The sequence below is a fragment of the Monodelphis domestica genome, chromosome 1 (genome assembly GCF_027887165.1).
Source record: "Monodelphis domestica isolate mMonDom1 chromosome 1, mMonDom1.pri, whole genome shotgun sequence".
Lineage (NCBI taxonomy): Eukaryota > Metazoa > Chordata > Mammalia > Didelphimorphia > Didelphidae > Monodelphis > Monodelphis domestica.
In genome coordinates, this window is record NC_077227.1 from 544143400 (window position 1) to 544167522 (window position 24123).

Below are 24123 nucleotides of genomic sequence, written 5' to 3' on the forward strand. Positions count from 1 at the left end.
ACTTTTGTAGCTTCTATATGTCCTATTTTGTTGTTACACTGTCAGGGTTGTCAACTGACACTGCTTGCTACTGTCAATGTGCTTCCCTTTAACATCTTTTTTCTGTGACACTGATTTGAAACTCCTGATCTACTGTGGGTTGGGAAAGCAGATAACAGCATGGTTCAAATCCAATTCAATTCCATGAACACTTTTGACCACCTGACAATGGGGAAGATATTATGCTGCTGCTCTATATGCAAAGACAAAATCAAAATGGTTGCCTCATTACAGAAACTTAAATTCTACTGGAAGGATACAACACACACATGCACATAAGTTGATACCAGACAATATGAGAAGAATAGAGTCATACCTGGAGAGCATCCGGAAAGGCCTGATATAGGAGATGATCACTGAATTCATCTTTAATGGTAAATCATAATAGTTTATAGAGTAAATAGGTGATAAGTAAGAAAATAGAAGTTGTTCTAAGGAATTTCGGGGCATGCATCGTCTGTGATATCTACTTTGGCTGTTTGTAGTTTCCTCCTCTGTTCCCAGTTGGGTTCCAGGTAGTTGAGGCTGACACTGATTTCCAGATAAATAATGTAAGATACAGATAGAGACACAAATGAAGTTATAGATACATGTTTTAATAAGGGTTGCTTTTGTGTACAGGCCAAATTACATTGCTACTGTAGTCTTTTCCAACTTTAAATATACATTTTATATTATATGTCATGTTAAAAATGAAAATAAATAACATAATATTAATAGTTAGCATAATATTTATATTACACAAATCTAAATAAAATTAATATAAATAAGTAATAAATGATAAATTTAAATTTTAAAAATGTTTTAAATATTGTAGCAATGACATTTCTTTTTTTGAGGACTCATCTGGTCTTTTAAAGGATGGGAAGACCATTTGGTTTCCTTATTATGAGGGAAACTTTTAAATCTTATGAAATGTAACATTAATCTTAGTGAATTTTTTAGTCCACAAGTCCCTCATAGCATTCCTACTCTAAGTCTGAATTGCCAAATTGGTCCTAAGGAGGCTAGATTTGGTCCAGAATAAGTGAGAACTTTGTTATACTGATGGCTCAATTGACATAGAGACAAATGGGGATTGGAGTGGCAGGAAGTTGACTTTTTTTTTTTCTGAGGTTGCAGTGCCTTTTAAGGGTTTCATCCTCCGCACTCCAAACAGCCAGATTCTTCCTCTCTTTCCTTTTGACCCCACCCTCATGCTTTCCCTTTCTTGACACCTCCAGTTTGGCAACGGAGAAATAAAAAGGCCTAACTTTGGCAGAGGAATAGTTCTTAGAAGCATCATCCAAGCTTTTGATAGCTCTTGGGAATATTTTAGGAAAAGGGGAATAGTTTGTATTTTGGTGTTGTATAGTTCAAAATTGATTCTTTAATCTAGTACCAGAGCTTTTAAAAATCATATTCTATGATGCAGAAAATTTCTCTTAATACATTTTAACCAAGAATCTGAAATTACCATACTAGTTTAGGCTTATTCCAGAGCAAATGATGTTAGAAGGCAGTAGTATATTTGGAATTAGGAGATTATGGGTTCCAATCTTAGTTCTTAAATACACCTAGTTTCCTTATCTGGTAAAAAGAGGATATTTGCAGTGTCCTCCTCAAAGGATTACTTTGAGTCAAGTTCTGTGTAGAACTCTAAGTGTTAAGCTGAAAGGCAAGTCATTTTTAGAAAGACCAGAATTTAGGAACAGTTCAGAGGCCAAAGTTCATCCATTAACACAGTATATTTGCATAGCTGAGACAGCGTGAATATTTTTATTAATGTTGTTGTTGTTCAGTCATGAATGGGGTCACTTCTCATTCTGAGAAATTTGTATTTTAATTCATCATTATTGCTGTTTAATCATTTAAGTTGTGTCTGACTCTTCTTGAAGTCTTCTATTTTTTTTTTTAGGAAAGATGCTAAAATGATTTGCCATTTCCTTCTCCAGCTCATTTTACAGATGAAGAAATTGAGGCAAACAGGATCAAATGATTTGCTCAGGATCACATAGCTAGTAAGTCTCTGGGACTGGTCCGAACTCAGATACTCCTGATTCCTGGCTCAATGCTCTAACCACTTTACTGCCTTGCTGCCCGAAAATATATCTACTTTTTTTTTTTTTAATTTAAAGTGCATTTGCATGGATGGGAGAAATTATGGTAAAATCATTAAAAATTTTTTTGAATTGTCAATTGAAAGTCAGAAACCTTCTAGAAGTTAATGAAAGTAAGTTCTTTCTCCTCCATTTTGCTCTCCCACAATAGAAAAGTACCCTAGCTACTCTATCCTCTTTTTCCTATGGATATCATCAGGGTGGTGGGTTGAACATAAGGGGTTGTGGAACTCCAGAGGGGAACAATAGTTGAACGTTATTTTTACTATCTAAAGTATTTTAATTACTTAATTTGTTTTAAAAATATTTTTCCATGTTTACATGATTCATTTTCTTTCCCTCACTTCTTTCCTCCCCTCTCCCAGAGCCAACAAGCAATTCCAGTCGTTTGTACAAATGCTTTCACTTGATACCTACTTCCATTTTAGCTATAGAGCGAATTTTAAAAAGTCCAAACCCCAAATCACCTCCCCATATCTACATGCAATAAATGATGCCAAATGTTCTTCTTTTGTATTTCAGGGTCCCATAATTCTTTCTCTCAATGTGGTTCGCATTCTTTCCCATAAGTCCTTTAAGAGTGTCCTGGCTTGTTGCATTGCTACTAGAAGCAAAGTCCATTACATTTGACTGTTCCACAATGTTTTATTTTCTGTGTATAATGTTCTTCTGGTTCTGCTTATTTCACTCTGTATCAGTTCACTGAGGTTCTCCTAGTTCATATGGAAAGCCTTCAGATCATTGATCCTTACAGCATGGTAGTATTCCATAACCATCATATACCACAATTTGTTCAGCCATTTTCTAGTCAAGGAACACCCCTTCATTTTCCAATTTTTTGCTATCACAAAAAGTGTGGCTATGAGTATTTTTGTATGTCTTTTTCCTTATTATCTCTTTGGAATACAAACCCAGCAGTGGTATGACTGGATCAAAGGGTATGCATTCTTTTAAAAGCCCTTTGTGCATAATTCCAAATTGCCTTCTAGAATGGCTGGATTAATTCACAATTCTACAAGCAATGCAGTAGTGTCCTGACTTTGCCACATTCCCTCCAACATTTATTATTTTCCTTTACTGTCATATTGGTCAATCTGCTAGATGTGAGGTAGTACCTCAGTGTTTGTTTCAATTTGCATTTCTCTAATCATAAGAGATTCAGAACATTTTTTCAAGTGCTTATTAATAGTTTTGATTCTTTATATGAAAACTGCTTATTCATGTCCCTTGACCATTTGTCAATTAGGGAATGGCTTGATTTTTTGTACAGTTGATTTAGCTCCTTACAAATTTGAGAAATAAGAACTTTGTCAGAGGTTTTTGTTATGAATTTTTCCCCAGTTTGTTGCTTCCCTTCTAATTTTGGTTGCATTGTTTTTGTTTCTTTCTTTGTTTGTTTTAAAACAGCTATAAACCAAAGAATCACCATTGTTTACCTAGTGAAAACTTCAAGGGTCATCCTAGGGTATGCATTCTAGGGTAACTCAGCTTGCTGGCATACATAACTGTGGGAAGCTCTGTATCCAAAAGAATAGTAGAATCTCTTCCATATGGCAAAGGGCATTCTCAGAATGTCACCTAAGACACAGACAATGCTAATGCATCTTGGGCAAAAATCCTTTTCCAATTTTATTTCTTAATATTTAGTAGTAACATCTAATGTATTTTTATCTATCTAAACTCTTCCAAATGTACATTTTGGAGGCTACTCTAGAATGAATCTAAGAGCAACTTAAAAAAAGAAAACCAAAACTTTAATCTTTTCATTTCTGCTCAAGAATTATAAATGCTTTGAGTTACATAAACTTCTCCTTTCATACTCCCTTGATGTTCTCCTTTGTATAGTTCTTCTTTTTGGCACATTATAGGCTTAGAAATGAAGGCAAGTAAGCAACCCCACCATTCAAAACAGGGGAAAATGGCAGGGGTCTGGGATAGAAGGCTAGCCTGACCATTTGCTTATCCTCTCTCCCAAGTGAATTGTCAAGAGTGAACTGTTTTACAACTTTCTATGGCAATACAATTAGAGTTTTTGAACTGGCCAATTCTTACTAGAAACAAAATGAATAATTTTTCAATTATTTTCAAGTTCCATAGGTTATTTATTTTTATAAAACACCATATTTCTTTACATAGAACCATTTTCCTTTGACATATTAATTTGAAAGTCTAAAATGACAACAAAGGAAAGTAAAAAATGTTGGAGGGGATGTGGCAAAATTGGGATGTTAATGCATTGCTGGTGGAGTTGTGAATTGATCCAATCATTTTGGATGGCAATTTGGAACTATGCCCAATGGGCTTTAAGAGACTGACTGTCCTTTGATACAGCCATACTACTTCTGGGTTTATACTCCAAAGAGATAATATGGAAAAGACTTGTATAAAAATATTTATAGTTTCACTCTTTGTGGTGGCAAAAAAAGTGAAAATTAGAGGCTTCCTTTCAATTGGGGAATGGCTGAACAAGTTGTGATAAATGATGTTGATGGAATACTATTGTACTGAAAGGAATAATGAACTGGAGGAATTCCATGTGAACTGAAACAACTTCCAGAAATTGATGCAGAGTGAAAGGAGCAGAACCAGAACATTATATACACTGTGGTACAATCAAATGTAATGGACTTCTCTACTAGCTGCAAAGCAATGATCCAGAATAATTCTGAGGGACTTATGAGAAAGAACACTAACCACATTCAGAGGAAGAGCTGTGAGAGTAGAAACACAGAAGAAAAACAACTGCCTTATCACATGGGTCGATGGGGATATGTTTGGGGATGTAGACTCTAAATGATCACCCTAGTGCAAATATTAACAATATGGAAATAGATATTGATCAATGACACAGGAAAAACCCAGTGGAGTTGCGCCTTGGCTATGAGACGGGGGTGGGAGCCGGGGAGGGAAAGAACATGAACCATGTAACCATGGAAAAAAATATTCTTAATTAATTAATTAATATTTTCAAATTAAAAAAAAATAAAGTCTATAATCTTCATCAATATATTTCATGGCATTTGATGTGTTGTTATTAAATGGTAGAACAGGAGAAAAATTTCACTCAAATGCATGCTGTTCACTTAAAGATGCTTATGCAGTACCCTGTAGTAAACAAACGTTCCAATGAGGACACTAAAATACACTGTATAAGAAATTCCTTTTAAACTTGGAAAGATTATGATTCTTAGCACACTATTGTATAAATGGAATTTTTGTTGCAGTGTAACATGTCAGCTACTTTCATAGACTTAAATAGCAAATGATATATTGATATACATGTCTCATTTCATAACTTGTAGTCAAATGGCACCATAAGTAAAAAGAATTTTAATACATTAATGATATTTAAAGTCCTTTTATATATGCTAAATAAAATTAGTATGTTATTTAATACCATAATAAACAAAGGTTTACATTCTGAAAAGTCTATATAATACAGGGATGTAGTAGAACTAATATTGAATTTCAAATGTTTTTTCACTTCAAATGTTTTGAAGATTAAATAATGAAATTTCTCCATATATATCTTTAATGTCATATGCAAACAACCCTAGGGAGCAAGAATGTAGCTATTTCATTAATATAGCATTCATGTCTAAAATCCGAGCAGTCAGGACTCAACAATACTATTTGTTTGTGGAATTTGTGAGGTTTCTAAATTTTAATTTTATTTAATTTTGAAAAATCTATGTTTTAAAAGTGAAGATTCACATTAATGAGCTCAATGAAAATAGATTTACTTGGAAAACATCAAAATAAATATTTGCATTACACACATACAATGTATGTGCACATAAACAGGACTGTAAAGTGGTTTAATTTATTTATCCAACAAATATTTATTGACTCCTCTGTTTTCAAATGCATTTAACTAATGAATTTATACATTTCCTCCACCAAAATAGGGTATTTCTAAAAAGCAAATCCATTCATTAATGTGAGAACTGTCACTGTCAGTGCTGGGAATGGGGGGAGTGAAAGGAGAGATCAATATAAAGGCTTTTTGTCAGATGAAACCTGGAGCATAAAAAAGGGACTATTTAATTTTTTTCAAAAGCTTCATATACAAATCCTGTGGAGGTAAAATAGATCCTGAAATATTAAAGTGTAGAGCTGAAACTCTGAAGTCAAAGCATAATTAAGCAAGATTTAACTTAAAAGACAAGTATTAAATTTGTTCTTTGGTGTGTAAAGAAGCATTGCAAATGCTTGCCTCAGAGCCTAAAAGTGTTTCTGGGTGTTGTGTCAATGTGCACTTTGAGATTTGTGACAATACAACACAAACGTTTCTACAAAACCAAATTTAATATACAACAAACACTCACCATGTAAACACAGTTTTTTAAAAAATCTTATAATATTCCAAGAATCACTTACAGGCTTTCATAAAAGCATTTTATATCAAGAATCTTAATACAGAATGATTTCTATGTCAAAATACATTTACACTGTAAATTGTTTATAGAAAAAAGACACAGAGAAATGGAGTTTGCTGGCATTGAATTCAATAGCAGCAACTGCCCCTGATATTTTTTTCCTTCATTTTCTACGTTAAACACTCTGAAAAAAAAAATCTCCATCATTATCTACACTTCTCTCTTTTGCCTATGCGCTTGTTCATTAGGTTTTGCCAGTAAAACATATTGAGAAATTACCATGATTATTCCATTCATGATCTATCTATCACATATGCCCAGGATAGCATTCAGGACCTCACCTCAAGGTTGTCAGCCATGTTTGTTTTGAGAGACATAGCACTTATAATTATAAAGCCTGTCAGTAACATCAGTTTGGAGACAACTCTTGAGGAATTAAACAGTAGTTATCAAATGCAAAACTGGAAAAAATGCACATAAAAACCACAAGTGCAGATTGATCACACAATTTTATTAGAGTCTTTTGAACAAATGTATTCCTCTGTTTAAAAATTCTTGCCAAAGAGACATTGGAGTGTACGATTTTCAACCCTGAGCATTAACACTGCATACCAAGTACGGTAGGAAAGAAGCTGGTTAAAGATTGGAGCACTAGCACAAGCCACTGTGATATTCTCTATGTGATCAGATTTTTACAAAAAAATACATAGTTTTCAATAAATAATGCTTAATTTTACAACTTTGATACAGCAATGTCATACACTGTTTTAACACACACTAAACTCTGCATGCTATATAGTCTACTAGAAGACAAAACTTTGCCATGCATTATCTTTTTTTTTTCCCTAGTGCTATTAAACATTTCATCCTCCAGTGCATTGCCTTAGGCAGCTTTACCTTCTCTCTGTTTCACAGCAATAGGCCATGCACTGGCATGCAAAACCTAAAAAGGTTCCCCCCCCACAAACCACTCAGACTTCTAAACAAAAGTATTTTTCAGCTTTTCCGCTCCCAGACCTGGAGTGGCTATGAAAGTAAATTTCACGTGGCCTTGGAAATTACATTTTTTTTTAAAGTGTCATGCTGAAAAACTGCTTTAAAACATCAGGTGCTCCTGCCCAGTCATCACACAGCATTTCAGAATGCTGTAACCACTAGGAGTCCCACATAGGAAAAAAGAGGCCTCAGTTTTAAAACAGCCTATTAAAAAAAAGTGTCACAGATCTAATGTAGAGACTCCAAATCCACAATATATGTACAAGAGTAAACGTAGATAGAATCACAAACTAATTAATAATGGCATGTATTTTTTTCTCCCTGTGTGAAGCAAGGGATGAGGAAGGGTGTTTTTGGACATAAGCTTAATGAAAAACAAAACAAAACAAAACAAAATAAGTTGTGACAGAGGGTCCTATGTCAATATTTATTTGATCAGATTTCTTCCTGTGGTATATTATTCTTTTGTCTTTTGATGTTTTTATTGTGCATGTTGGAATAATGGAATAATCAAATGAGAAATCACTTAAAGATCCTGGATAATAATTTTATATATATACATATATAAATGTATATATATGTATATATATTTCCCTCTCCAAACACTCTAGCAGTTTTTGTCATATTGCTTTATTCTGTCAGTCTTCACAGCATGGAAAATCCAGGTTTAAGTGAGTATGAAAAAGAAATTTGATCAAACAATATGATTGGAGCCTCCACCTTTGCACTTCCAGGTTTGATAAAATTGATCCTTTTTTTTTCTCATTGAAAACCACTCATCCCAACCTGATCGTATTGCTTTAGTGGTTTGCCTTGCTTTATAGAGAAGCCATTCATTTGCAATTGCAGTCAATCAAAACTGTCTAAGAACATTTTAAAATATTCTTCTCTTTGCACTGGCAGAGGTATTGGATCTTTTCAGAGTATCTCTACCCAATATAATTATTACTTTTATACATGGAATATTATGAACTTTTGTTTCCCTTTTGTAAGTCATTTTACATTTTCTGCACCTTTGTGCTTCTATTGAATATAAAAATAGGTCTCCTTTAAAATTCTGTTTACTTTAGGTTCACTAAAAAACTACTTGCTTGTGAAATTCTCTTACAAACTCACTGCATCCACATAAAGTAGATAAAACTAATTAGGCAGCTAATTGATATAGGTAGTGTTAAAAAAAATCAGGCTACAATGGAGAAAAAAGGAAAAAGATGCTAGCATTCAAAGGAAAGGCCTGCAGTAAGTAAAATGGATGAGAGCCCAATCTAAAGAATCTCCTTTTGATCTTTATGATGATTGAAGACTAGGGCTGACTCTAGGAAAGAACTGAGTTGACATCAAATAGCAGAATCTGTCAGGTCATCAAATGTGAAGGGAATGTGGGTGGAAGAAACTAAATGACTTGTGAGGAATAATCAAGATTTTTTAAAAAAATGAACCAACTGTGAACTAAAGATTGAAATATTTTTTTTTCCATGAAGACAGTTGGTAAATTCCTGGTTAGGACCTATAAGGCTCAGTCTTATTTTTCTTGGCTCAGGCTGGACAAGGGACATTTGAAACTCAGATGCTTAATAGATATTTTCTAAAACTGGTGACTAAGAAGTATACTGGAAATCTCTGATGCTATACGAAAGAAAACTGCTCCTTTACAGATAAAATGATGAATCACTCAGTAAATTGCTTTCAACCACCTTTCTACTTTACGAAAAACCAACATATTTGCCATGGAGAGGCATTAATACCGAGACCTTTAAAATCAAGGGAACCAGTGGAAACAGGTTATAAAAGTACTATCAATGGGAGAGCAAAAATAAAATTAAATAAATAAATTGCTCTCTCCAAATAGTTAATAGTAATACATATACACAAAATCAAAACTTCAGAATATATACACATATATTTCATTAATCATATCAATGACCAGTGAATTAAAATGTTAAGATTGACTATAGAGTCAAGTTGAATGACAACTTTAAAATTGAGCAAATTATCTGTTTCAACCATCAGATTCCATGGACAAAAGAATAAGTAAATTCTAAAGTGGAGGGAAAATAGCCAACAGACTTTTTTGTTCTGTTCCAGATATAAAAATGTTCAGCATATGTGTATATATGTATATATACATACATAGTTTTCGTTTCCTCCCAAAAGCAAGAAAAAGGCAAACTCCAATATTTTGACAGTATTATTTCCTTTTACTGAAAAACAATGAAATTTTACCTGACTCTGCCATGCATGCATCTTTAAATCACTTCCCCTTGATTAACATTAAACAGAGCATCTCCTCCAAAATACAGTCATTTTTCTCCTAGTTAGACAAGAACCATACTAATAATAATTTCACCCTCTGACCATAGTTATTCATGTTACAAATTATTTACAAAGCACAGTCTTTATGTAAACTGCCTTTATTTGTTGATTGATTTTTTTTTTTAAATAAAGGGGATGCAATTCAGAGGGAAAGGACTGGAGTAATACTTCCACACATCCTCTAGGAATAGTTTAAAGAATCACTAAGAGAATTCTGGCTCAGTTTATGTTTTTGTTTTTTAAAGATGGAAACCTGGTCAAGCAATGCCATCATCATAATCTGTGAACTAGTTATAAACAGCAGGACACCCACTGGCTAGACTGCAGTGCACTGGAGTATACATGCCCCACCCACCCACTCACCCCATCAGGAGAGATATACCTTAAGATTTTAACCTACTTTGTCAATCTTGGGGAGAAAATGACTTAAAATGTATGAGACCAAAAAAATGAAAATACAAGAAACTTTTATTGAAAACTATCCAGTGCTAAGGATACCTTATTAGTCGTATTTGTTTTAGACATTTGGAAAAGAATTCATTAAGAATGATTTTTCACAATGCAATCATCAAAACAATATCATCTAATAGTTAATAGGGCTCACATGGCTCTGTCCTGAGCTCTAGCTGACCATGATTTGGATTTCCAATATTGTATTTCTAAGTTTACTAGAAAGAACTTAGAATAAAACAGCTTTTATTTAAAACCATGGGTATGCCCCCCCCCTTTTTGATGAGAGCAAATTATTTACCATCTCACTAATTTAGAGCAGATACTTCACCACAGAAAAAGCCTAGAGTCATCTTTGATTGAAACCTAAAATACATGCAAGGTATTTGTTCAAAATATTACATTTCATATGCTTTACAAATTTGGATGCAGGATTCCTGTTTTCAGCAAGAGTTTAAAATTGTAGCAGTGGGACTGCCACTAAAAATTACCAGCACAGTGAATTGTCTTTGTAAACCGCTGGCTCATTTACTTGTGGACTGACCAATGACTACATTAGTCTATCATTTGGCAAAAAAAAAAAAAAAAAATTATAATAATAATAATAAAAATAAAATAAAGTAAACATTTTAAGAAATACAGTTCTATCTTGAGAACCTTGTTCACACTATCAGCCTTTTCTTCTTCCGTGTACACTACTGAACTCTGACGGCTCATAGAAGGAAAATCTTACGGGAAAGAGGAATGGAGGGAATCTGTCCTTTTTTTTTTCCTCCCTGCTCCTCCCAGGGGAATGGAGGGTGGGGTGGAGGAGGGGCGCGAACGAGAGGCCAGCACACAGGCCTAACTGTAAAGAAGAATGGAGTGGGGGAGCCCCTTTGGTATAACAGCTCCTGGTTAAATTTGGACGCCTCTATTTAGTCTAGCCAAGTTTCAAGAAACCTGAAAGGGATGTTTTGGAATGATTTTTCAGGCAGTTAAAAATGTTTTTAAAAGAAAACCCCTCTCTTTACGATTAAGGTTGTAGCAGTGGGTTTCAAAAACTCGATCAAAATTCCCCTTTATTCAAATCATCAGAGCTTGAGGCACAGCCCTTGTAGGTTTAGCTATGCAAAGACCTAGATAGTCTCTGCTCATGCAGCCCTCCAGAAAACCTAGCCACCGAGAAAAAGCGGGAGAGGCAAGCAGCCCCTGATGGACCAAGTATTCCAATCAAGGCCCTGCCCCACAAGGGCTAAGAGGTGGTCAGTGAGGCTGCAGCACCAGAAGCAGAGACTAGGTATAAGAAAGAAAGAAAAAAATCATAGCTTAACCTTCCCGGCCCCTGTCCTTTGGCTGCAGTTTGCTGCTGAAAACAGAGCAGAGAGCTGGGCGGGCCATGCTGGTCCCCTTAACCAAAGCAAGGACAGAGCAAAGGTGATGGGGGAGGGAGGAGAAAGAAGGGGGGGGGGGGATCGCATCCAGATAGGTTGCAGCTCCTCCTGCCATCCTCCATTCTTTCCAGATACACCAATGCAAATATCCAGAGAAGAGAGGGTTTCCCCATGTTTTCAAGGAAATAAAGGAACCTGCCTACTTAAAAGAGAGAAAAGCCTTCAGCAAATCTCCTTCGTTACCCACCCGAGCCACGAAGGTCGGTTTCCTGGGGGTTAGGAGCCACCCGCAAGCTCCTTTCTCCTTCCAGAACCTCCACAGCCCCAGCATAGGTCTGGGGTGTTTATCTCCCCTTTTCCTATTTGTTTTTCTTCTCCCGTTACTCCACCTCAAAGCCAACACACAAATTGTCATCCCCAGCCCCACCCCTTGGAGCAAATGGTTAGCCCAGCTTATCCATCCCCGTGCAGCATTCTAAGTTTACTAGAAAGAACTATGCTCCAAAGGAAAGAAGGAAGGAGGCGGCCCAGCCTTACATCAGGAGACTTTTCCCTCCAGCCTTTTTTGAAAATGCAAAGCAAGGAGGGGAAGAGGAGGGAGGAGCTGGAGACTTGGTCTCTGACCCCAACTTTCCCCCTCCCCAGGCCAATAGCCACGAAAATTCCTAATCTGTCCTCTCCTTCCCTAAAAGCCTTATCTTCAAATCCAGAACACTAACTCTGTCCCTCTAACCCCAGAGAGAGAGCTGTATAGAGATTTTTGGTGGCTGGTTCTAAATAAACGGCGGCCGTTCTCTTCTTTAGGATTCCCATGCTTTTCGCATTCATCGTCCTTTCCTAATTGCTCTTTCCTCCTCTGCTTCACTCAACAGTGCCCAGCCTAACCCAGGCTCCAGCGAACGCTCTAAGACCCCAGGATGCGCGCCCCTTACGGGCCACCGCCACACCCCCTCCATCTCCCAAGAGCGCCTGGGCACATTCCACCTCCCCTCCATTTTAGGGGCCGAGCCTGGGATCAGTCTGCCTCCCCACTGCACCCCACCTCCCCCCACCCCCGCCCCAGCTCCATTCCCAGACTCCTTACTAACCCTGGCCCCTAGGAGACGATAAAACAATCCGACACCTAGAAAAAGCCTCCCCTTCCCTCCCCACCATCACCCGAAAAGCAAAGAACTGCAATAAGCGGATCCCGCCAGCATCCACGTCCCTTTGCAGGGGAAAAAAATAAACTGCAAACCGAGCGCCCCACCCTGGCGGGCAAACCTGCGGGAGGCAGCGCGAGCGGAGGGCAGGTAATTTGCTGCGCGCCCAGACTAAATCCCCTCAGTCAACCCCACCCCCCACCCCTCATTTAACAGCCCTAGGGAAGTCGTGGAACGCACCCCTCACTCCCTCCGGCCCCGAAGAAAAATACATACAACCTAATGCGCAGATAAGATCACAAGAACGTGCACAAATCGAGTCCGCTCAAAATCCGCCCCTCCCCCCGCCATTTTTCAGAGCCTCGGGTGCACTTGGGTTGGATGGGTCTGGGGAGGAGGGAGAAGAGGGTAGAAGGCGGGAGAGCGGGGAGAAAAAGGAGAATAGGAAAGAGGTGAGAAAAGGGAGGCGGGGAGAGGGAGATAAAGAATACTACTAGGTCATTTTCTAATAAGTAGCCAAAGGAAGAGGATAAAGAAACCCGGATATTATTCTCTCTCATCAATTTAGCACTTTAAAAGTCTGTACCGTCATCAAAAATGTATAGCCCTCGCCGCACCCTCCCCTTTCTTCTCCCTCCCCAGGGTTTTCTACAAGCACAGAGCCACCTCTCTCTAAAATATCTTTCTTCTCTTTGCGAGTTAGGGGCGGACAATACGTGACACTCCAGCTTCACTTTCATAGAGACTATTGGCGATACGAGTTTCTATCAGTTCCAGCTGATTTATTAAAATTGTCAAGATACAGACTTTCAGCATAAAAAAAACAGGCAAGGATGTTGACAGTGCATGAGTCTGCTTTGCCATCTTTTGCTACAAAATGTGCAGATGGTCTGTACTTTATTTAGATTATATTGCACAAAATGAGAAACTTTCTTTTACTATGTGCCTTTTTTTTTTGCTAAAAATCGAGAATCCAGTTTCATACCTTCCATCTGGGGCCCCATCCACATATCACAGCGTATGAGATACATAAAGACCTACTATAATACAGTACATATACAATCTTTAAACTAAGGTAACAGCTCTGAGGTCTATATCACCATTTTCAATAAATCTTTACCTACAAATATTGAACAAATCTGAACTATAGCTGTACAAAAAAGTTTTTTTTTAAAACCACAAGGCCTTTAGATGCAAGGATTATTTAAAAATTTTAATCCTTTTAAAACCAGGACATAACGTACCAACATACTTGCATGCTAAAAACAGAGGAAAAAAAAGAAATCAAAAGGGAAGAAGTGCCTGAAAGTCTTACTGAAAAAACACAGCAAGAATGTTCCCTTTTCACTGTACAAAAATACGCCTGAAAATATATTAATTTTTAAAAAAGACTGAGGTCTGTTATGTATCAAAAATGTTTCAATACCTTTTGTACTGAGGTCTAGGCTGTCTGGTATTCAATCAAGGAGGTATAAGGGAACAAGTTACAAAAAAAAGGTTGGCAAGTAGAAATCACATTTGTAAAACCATAAACAATTTGATCTGAAAAGTAAACTCTGATCTTAAGTCAGTTCACAGTTTTTTTTTTTTTGTAAGCGTTTGTACAGTCTGTATTTTTTCAAGCTCCCTGCAGTTTTGTTAAGAATCGGATGCATAGAAGACATCAGTTTTCTCCCTCCAAAAAAATAATAATAATAATAAAAAGTTGCAATGGTCCCTTTTTTGTATTTTTTTGTTTTTGTTTTTTTTTTTAATCAACAGTTCTTTACGATCTCTCAGGAAAGAAAAAAAAAACAACCACAAACCCCCTTGAGTAACAGTTGCGCGGCCAAAAGGCTTCTTTGCAGACCATCTTCCAGACTTCAATCAAAGACCGACAAGCTTCAAACAGCGCCTTCCGGAGAGTTTCCCCCTCCCCCTACTCCCGCCCCCAGTCCCTTACGCCTTTGTTGCGATCACCAAATTCAGGGAAAAAAATAATTATAAAAAAAAAATACACATGGGGGAGGAAATCACAACTCCAGGCTAGGTTTAGAACTACCTTGAGACATGATAAGAGGGGAGGGGAAAAGAATTTAAAAATTAAAATAAAAAGACAGGAAAAAATAACCAAAAAACTACTCATTTCTCTTAAACTCCACCAATTTTTTATCATCTTTTCCAATTTCTTTGCGTCATCACATCAACATCATGAGCATCTTCTCTTTCCCCATCATTATCATCATCATCATCATCATTATCATCATCATCATCACGATTTCCTCGAGAACCCTGCTCCGCACTACTGGTCGAGGGAGAGACAGAAGTGCCCCCTCCCCCCTTTTCAATAGGTGAACACCAAATCGGAAAAGTTCGCCTCCAGCCAGTCCCCTGCGATCATCTCACTCAGCTCCGGGGTACAGTAGTCAGGGAACTCAAAGTGGGAACCCAGGCTGCCCTCGCTGAATGAATCCAAATCTTTATCCACCAGGGACAGGGATAGATTCCCCGCCGCTGAGCCGCCCCCCAGCTGCTGCTCGGTGGCCGAGTGGGGATTTTGGGAGAAATTCAAGCTCAGATCGAACATCAGGTCGTCAGCCTCCTCACTGCTGCTAGAACTGGAACTGGAGGAGGAGGAGGTGGAGACAGAGCGCGAGGAAGCTGGGGACAGACTGGGCTGCTGCAGCTGCTGGGCGCTTTGCTTAGTGATGTTTTTGAAGCTGTAGTAGAGGCGGCTGGCGCTACCGCCCCCGCCGTGGCCCCCGGCCGAGGTCGCGCCGGCCCGCACCTCCTCGTACAAGCTGGCCCCCTCGGTGGATTCCGCAGAGCTGCTCAGCGTGGGGCTGGCGGGCACTTTGGCGACACTGTAGCGCCTGAGCAGCTGCTGGGCTTGCTGCTGCTGCTGCTGCTGCCGCCCTGGATGCTCCTCGTCTTCTTCCTCTGGCTCCTGTTTGATCCGCAGCTGAAGGTCGTCCTCATCCTCCTCATCCTCCTCTTCATCGTCCATGAAGACGCATTTGACTGTCTTGCTGCAGCCGCCACCGCCACTGGAGCCGTTCACTTTAAGGGTGCCAAACACCAAGTCCTCGCCTGTGTAGTCCCCATGATGAGCTGCTTTACCGGCTACCGGCTTGGAGCAGGATGTGGACGAGGACGAGGTCGAAGAGGAGGATGAAGAGGTCTTCAGTTTGCTACATTTCTTGCTGGAGCTCTTGGAGTTCTTGCTGTTGCCGCCGCCGCCACCCCCACTGCCGCTTCCCCCGCCACCGTTGCCCCCATTGGCACTTTTCTCGGGGCTTTGGCTAGCGTTAGGTTTGGACGAAGGGTCCATTTTGGGCTTTTTCCTGGGCCTGTACTTGTAGTCAGGGTAATCGGCCATGTGCTTGAGCCGCAGCCTCTCCGCTTCCCGAATAAAGGGGATCTTCTCGCTGTCTTTCAGCATTTTCCACCGCTTCCCCAGCCTCTTGGAAATCTCCGCGTTGTGCATGTCTGGAGACTGCTCCATTATTTTTCTCCTCTCGATCTTAGACCACACCATGAAAGCGTTCATCGGCCTCTTAATATGGCCCGATGCCGTTTTGCACCAGTCTGGGTCGCTTTCATCCAGGGCCACTGGGCTGCAAGCCATGAATTCACCCTCCTCTGTGTCCATCGCCTCCCGGGGCAGGTTGACCTCACTTTCCAGGCTATCTGCCTGCTGCACCATGGTCGGGCGTTGTGAGTTGCGTTAAAACCCAAAGCAACTTTCTCTTGTGCGGCAAGCCCCCTCCCCCTCCCTCCCACCCACCCCCCCACCTCCCCTGGCAAGTTGCAAAGTCCTCCGTACCCCCTTTTTCTTCTTCCCCCCTCCCCCCCACCCCTTCCCCCTCCAGCTGCACACAACGGCTGCGGCGGCTTAGGTGGCTGCTACCCGCTGCGGTATCGGTGGCAGTGGCGGAGGCGGTGGCGGTGGCGGTGGCAGCAGCAGTGAGATTTCTGGCTGAGGCAGGCGGCGGCGGCGGCGGCGGCGGCGGCGGCGGCGGCGCAGGACCCCTCTTGCTCGGGCTTGAATGCGCTCCCTGCCGCAACCGCCGGACCCCAAGTACTCCCAGGCGCGCGCGCGCTCCTTCTGCAAAAAGTTGAGGGCTCTCTCCCAACTAGTTATCAGGGTGTCATATGGGTGACATCACTCCCTGGGCCAGCCAATCGCTGCCTGTCAACTCCGCCCAGCTCCCTTTATTAACTCCCTTTCTCCTCCCCCTTTGCCCCGCCTGCGGGTCTTCATTGGAAAGCTGGAGGTGGGGAAAAAGCATGTCTAGAAATGTGTTATTTTAAAATATATGCATCTGTTAGGCATCTATGCGTTCTCTCTCCGGCCACTGAGGCGTATGTCTCCATTCTCTATGGGCTCTGTGAGGAGATGGATACACTAAGACTATTACGCCCAGAGATATTGCCCCTCATGCTAGAACCATCTCTGCTATTGTGCCTAGGACGCTGAAAGATTTCTGACCTCCTTCTGTGTCTCCCCTTTTTTGGCTTCTTGTCCTTTAACACCTTCTCCTCCAGTATGCATTCTGTTAAAGGAGGGAAGTGCGAGGAAGGACGGGGGAGTGGGGGAGGTGTTGAGATGGTGGGTGTAAAATCGTTGAGACTAGAGTCTTTGATTTCCATTTGCCTAGTCGCATCAGGCTGGGTGATTTAGCTTTCCCAAAGGCATTGCTGTATTCTGGTGGACATCAGCTTTCTCTACTTTTAGACAACTGAAGGTGGCGCTTTAACTCTACAAGCCTTTCTAAGACACGTGGGGTTCTCCCCCATCCCCCTTTTTTTCTCAAGGCAAAAAAAAAAATCAATTCAAAGCCCAAGAGGCTGCATTTTCCTTCCTCCGTTTGCATATTATCTGTTTGGTCCTATTTCGCTTCGTTTTTATCCTAGATCGTGTTTGGTGGCATTTTTTTTTTTTGCTTTGTTTTGCTTTACCCCTGAAATCAGAGGTTTGAGTAACGGATAGATGGTTTTTCTGCAGATCAGTCACTCCCATCCAATCTGGCTGGAGAGGAGATGCTGCTTCTCACCCAGATGGGGGCTGTTGTGTCATGACAGCAGCGAATCGTAGCCCCCACACCCCTTCTCTCTCTCTCTCTCTCTCTCTCTCTCTCTCTCTCTCTCTCTCTCTCTCTCTCTCTCTCTCTCTCTCTCTCTCTCTCTCTCTCTCTCCTCTCTCTCTCTCTCTCTCTCTCTCTCTCTCTCTCTCTCTCTCTCTCTCTCTCTCTCTCTCTCTCTCGTTAATTTACAAAAAAAGGTACTCTGTCTCTTGGTAACTCTCTTTTTAAGAAGCTGAATAATATAAACCCGAGACGAATGAGTATTCCCACCCGTCCTCCAATTGAGTAGGTTTTATTGTGGGTTGTTTGTGTGTGATGAGGGGGTTGGGCAGTGTCTATCAAATCAAAGGAATAGGACCTACAGATTATGAAGCAGGCCATTGAAATCAGTTTTGTCCATCACTTTGAAAGGCAGACCATACCAGAATGTTTTTCTGTTCTTTAAATTTGATTTTTTTTCTATTTTAGATTTCTCGAACATTATACCATTGAATTCTTCTCCTGTCCAATTGTAGCAGGGAGGCGACACTAGATTCCCAAGGGCTATGCCAGTAACATCAGCTCTGACAGGTCCTAAAGCTGAGAAGAAGGGTGTTGATCAGTAGTGGACAAAATGTCTGTGGACCCAGGAACTAATGCAATAGAGAACAAAAAATCTTATTATAAAATGGATGATAACCTTTTTGACATAACGTGAAAAAATTTGGAGGGATTATCTTCATATCTATAGATCCTTGAAAAATTATTGTGAAACTCAAAGGAAATAATTTATTTAAGGTTTGCAAATTATTTAAGCCATCTGGTGTACTGGCCTTGGAATCATAGGAGAATAGATCATAGTTCTATACAGACATGGGACATTGGTAGTTGGTAGTTCATTTCCTATTTTTTTTTTTTGCAGAGAAGGAAACTGAAGTCTTAGAGATGATAAGGTAATGGGGTCCTACATCAAACAGGCAGAATCAGAGGAAATTTGAACTGATTAGGATTCTAGAACCAATCAGTCCTCTTTTCACTATTTAATTTTTTCTCCTTTTGGTTTAAAGATTGGCTCTGACAATTTACAAGATGTCACCATGGACAGCATTTCCATTTCTCTAAGTCTCAGTTTCTTTATTTCTAAAATGGGAAAGACAGTTGCAACTACAGCAAGTGGTTGTTCTAAAGAGTTAGCATATACAATACTTTACAATTCTTTTATATATAAATACCAGGTATTATAAATATTGGGATTCTACAGAACTATGTTATTAACAACAACAAGCAAAAAAACCATGGCTCTTCATTTACCTTACAAAGACTTCATGGACATAAGACCCCATCTCAATTCTCAAATCCTTCTGGCCTTAGGGAATGATACAGTTGAGGAGAGTAAGAATAAAGCCCTTGAGTACTGTTTCTAGCAGTAATCAAATGCATCTGGCTCAGTTCAAAACATACAAATGCATTTGCTGCCAGAAGTCACACTAAAAATCATGCTCTGTTAATTATATGATATTACTCAAGGTTTAATAATAATAATAACATACCATATCTCTCTTGCAGAATATTATTTGAAGGTACATTTTAAAGTGTGTATATTCTATTCCTTCTTAGAAAAAAAATCCCATTGAATTTAAGATTTTGTGATTTTCAACTCAATTTAAATCTTGATGTGACTATAAATATGTTTCCTTTCACAAGAGACAGCTTGACCAAAAAGGATTTATAGTAATTCATTCTGTATGACCTAGAGATTCAGGTTCTATAGAATCCAAGGCAGTGTGTGAAAATTCATCTTCACTCACTGGAGGATGCTGGGGTATCTTGTTTTTCTCTGCACCTCACAGATTTCCCAGTTATTGAGAGCTCCACAGGAGTGTGGAGAGGATGGTTAATCTAACTCCCTGTAGATCATGATAAATTCACACTCTAGTTAGAGGCTTTGAAACATTTTAGCTAAACTGTATTGTTTTCATGCAGAGTACTGGTCCACATAGCATTTGAGGTAGAAAGGAAAGCTCTGCTGAATTGTGGCAAAGTTAAATACTTATTTGTCTTCCTTAAGCTTTGGTAAAAATCTTTGCTAATTTACAAATGGGTATTCCTTAAGTATATTTACACCCCATACTTATTTAAATTATGAATCTTTTGAGGAAAGGTATGTTATTTTATTAGCTGGATAAAAAAAAGATGAAGGCAAGGAGCTATTTGGGAGTGTGGGTGTGAAAAAATAAGAAAGACTACTTAGTTGTGCTCCTTGATAAATCTTTGCTCTAAGTAAATACATATTGGGAGTTTGGTGGTGGTAAGCATGTATTGGTAGTATACTGAGGCATATGAAGAAGTCAAATGTTTTCCTATAATACAGGCCATATAAGATAATTCAAGGAAAAGATTCATTAGTGCCATATTTTGCAACAGATCTGAAACAAAGGGTTCAGATTAGTAGTCATAGAGAGCTAATCAACTGAAAAAAGAAAACTATAAGTATGAACATAAATACACATAACATATGTATATATGACATTCTTATGTGTGTCTATGCATGTATGTTTATATATTTATGCAAACATTCATGTGTAAGCTGATTTTTATTTGTGGTGGGTACATATATACATACCATACACATAAAACTTTGTAAGAGAAGAGAATCCAATATTTTTGGAAAAGAAATTGGAACATGATTGAGACCTCGAATATTTCATTCAGTCACAGTAGTTATCCATGAAAAACAGATGTCAGCAACAGAAGCAGAGACAAACTATTTGAAAGGAGTTTTGAAATAGCAAACCCCAAAATTATGTTTTCCAGAATAGTGGTCCATCTTGAAAAGCTAATTTTAATAGAATAAAAATGTGTCTATCATTGCTTTGCTCATGGGAAAATGGTTGGATTAGACCCATGGACATATTTTCATAACCACTTCACACTCCATTTGTAATTTTGAGAAAAATAAGGCATGCCTTTCCCCCTACAGTAAACATATTTGATATATTGACTAAATGAGATAATTAAAAGTACCATCCTTGAATTTCAGAGATTCAGCCTTGTAGACAATACTATCATGATACTTTATATTTATTTGTGTATATATGGGTTCATTTACTTATTTTGATTCACACCATTAAAAATCCTTGGGCAAGTCTCATAAACTCCCTGCATCTTAATTTTCTATTTGTAAAATAAGGGGTAGATAACTTTGAAGTCTCTCAATTCTCAATTCTTGGATCTTCTGAATGGCACCATAGATAATTATTGTGCTGATTTAAAATAAGCCTTTGTAAGGAATTAAATCAGATCCAACAATATGACTGATAGAGAGTATGTCTTAAATATGGGTTAGAGAGACAACCTTGAAACTAAGAGAATTCAGATTGAAGTCCTTATTGAAACATTGTAAGATTTTACTGGAGAGTCAATGTAAAGAAATGGATGGCATGTGACACTTGGAGTCCAGAAGACCTAAGTCTAGATTCCATCCCTAATGATTATTAAGATTTTTGACTGTAAATAAGTTAATTAGACTCTCAGATTCTTAGGCAATTTCTACCAAAGTACAAATAACTCGAGACATATTTACCTTCAGGTGTATGCTACGGTCAGATGAATCCTTGTGTATAAGAGCTTACTATTAATTTTCCAGTGCAGAAACTACAAAATCTGGATTTAATTTATTGTTTTATTGATTGCTAGATTTAAGAAAATAATGGAGAAAAATGTTAGTAATGTAGTTTAAATGTAAAGTGTGTCATGACTACGTTATTTATGTGTGTCTGTTTTTCTATTGGAGAGCTGATTGTTAAACATTTACCATTTTCACTCACCCTTTAACTATCCACCAAGTTACAGGGGTCTGAGAACTACCCTACCCACTCATTCCATGTCTTTGGTATATTCTATGTACTAAAAAGGACATGAAACTCCATTTCCCTCTTACTATATATATACATATGCTTACTTCAGACTAACCTTTCTATAGTTAGTTCACTAGTGAGGCAATATTGTAGCACATGAGTAAGTTAAACCATAGAAACAATCAAAGCATATTTTATTTATTTTTTTCCTTTTAAACATTATTTTATTGGTCATTTTCAAACATTATTCATTAGAAACAAAGATCATTTTCTTTTTCTCCCCCACCACCGCCACCCCTCCCAATGACAATACGTGATACCTCTGGACATATCACATATGTAGTCAGTCTGAACTCTTTTCCATGGTGGTATTTTCATTAAGGTATTCATTTAGAGTCTCTCCTCAGTCATTTTCCCTCAGCCCCTGTAGTCAAGCTGTTGCCTTTCCTTGGTGTTTTTACTCCCACCATTTATCCTCTGCTTGAGGGTAATGTTTTTTCTCCTTTCTCCCTGTGGATTGTTCAGGGACATTGCATTGCCACTAGTGGAGAAATCCATTATGTTCGATTGTACCACAGTGTATCAGTCTCTGTGTACAATGTTCTCCTGGCTCTGCTCCTTTCACTCTGCATCACTTCCTGGAGGTTGTTCCAGTCTCCATGGAATTCCTCCACTTTATTATTCCTTTTAGCACAATAGTATTCCATCACCAACATATACCACAATTTGTTCAGCCATTCCTCAATTGAAGGGCATTCCCTCATTTTCCAATTTTTGGCCACCACAAAGAGCCCAGCTATAAATATTCTTGTACATATCTTTTTCCTTATTATCTCTTTGGGGTACAAACCCAGCAGTGGCTGGATCAAAGGGCAGACAGTCTTTTATTGTCCTTTGGGCATAGTTCCAAATTGCCCTCCAGAATGGTTGGATCAATTCACAACTCCATCAGGAATTAATAAATGTCCCAACTTTGCCACATCCCCTCCAACATTCATTACTTTCTGTAGCTGTCATGTTAGCCAATCTGCTAGGTGTGAGGTGATACCTCAAAGTTGTTTTGATTTGCATCTCTCTGATTATCAGAGATTTAGAACACTTTTTCATGTGCTTATTAATAGTTTTGATTTCTTTGGCTGAAAACTGCCTATTCATGTCCCTTGCCCATTTACCAATTGGAGAAGGAGTTGATTTTTTGTACAATTGATTTAGCTCTTTATTAATCTGAGTAATTAGACTTTTGTCAGAAGTTTTTGTTATGAAGATTGTTTCCCAGTTTCTTCCTTCCCTTCTAATTTTGGTTACATTGCTTTTGTTTACACAAAACCTTTTTAATTTGATGTAATCAAAATTGTTTATTTTACATTTTGTGACTCTTTCTATGTCTTGCTTGGTTTTAAAGTCTTTCCCTTCCCACAGGACTGACATGTATACTATTCTGTGTTCACCTAATTTACTTATAGTTTCCTTCTTTATGTTCAAGTCATTCACCCATTCTGAGTTTATCCTGGTGTAGTGTGGGAGGTGTTGATCCAAACCTAATTTCTCCCACACTGTCTTCCAGTTTTCCTGGCAGTTTTTGTCAAATAGTGGATTTTTGTCCCAAAATCTGGGGTCTATGGGATCGTCATAGACTGTCTTGCTGAGGTCACTTAAACCAAGTCTATTCCACTGATACTCCTTTCTGTCTCTTAGCCAGTATCAAATTGTTTTGATGACCACTGCTTTATAATATAGTATTTTTTCCCCATTATTTCCCTGGATATCCTTGATCCTTTGTTCTTCTAAATGAACTTTGTGATTTTTTTTTCTAATTCAGTAAAAAAAAAATTTGGAAGTTCAATGGGTATGGCACTAAATAGATTAGATAAGTTTTTGTAGGAATTTCATTTTTATTTTATTGGCTCATCCTACCCATGACCAGTTAATGTTTTTCCAATTGTTCAAGTCTAGTTTTAGTTGTGTGGAGAGTTTTGTAGCTGTGTTCATGTAGTTCCTGTGTTTGTCTTGGGAGATAGATTCCTAAGTATTTTATTTTGTCTAAGGTGATTTTGAAAGGGATTTCTCTTTCTAATTCTTGCTGCTGAGCTGTGTTGGAAATATATAGAAATGCTGATGACTTATGCGGGTTTATTTTGTATCCTGCAACTTTGCTAAAGTTGTTGATTATTTCAACTAGCTTTTTGGTTGATTCTCTAGGATTCTTTAAGTAGACAATCATATCATCTGCAAAGAGTAATAACTTGGTCTCCTCCTTGCCTATTTTAATGCCTTCAATTTCTTTTTCTTCTCTAATTGCTACTGCTAGTGTTTCTAGTACAATGTTAAACAATAGAGGTGATAATGGGCATCCTTGTTTCATTCCTGATCTTATTGGAAATGCATCTAGTTTATCCCCATTGGAGATGATGTTAGCTAATTGGTTTTAGA

The 24123-nt window shown here is 38.5% G+C and overlaps 1 protein-coding gene across 1 annotated transcript; it reads right to left on the minus strand.

The window, feature by feature from the left end:
* Nucleotides 1-7007: 7007 nt before the first annotated feature.
* SOX11 (SRY-box transcription factor 11) lies at nt 7008-16887 on the minus strand. The gene has a single exon (XM_007476174.2). It carries the CDS (start codon nt 16474-16476, stop codon nt 15115-15117), a length of 1362 nt encoding a protein of 453 aa, XP_007476236.1. The 5' UTR covers nt 16477-16887; the 3' UTR covers nt 7008-15114.
* Nucleotides 16888-24123: the final 7236 nt, after the last annotated feature.

Coding starts and splice junctions, on each gene's coding strand:
- SOX11 (XM_007476174.2), bottom strand. CDS start 16,476: ATGGTGCAGCAGGCAGATAGCCTGGAAAGTGAGGTCAACCTGCCCCGG.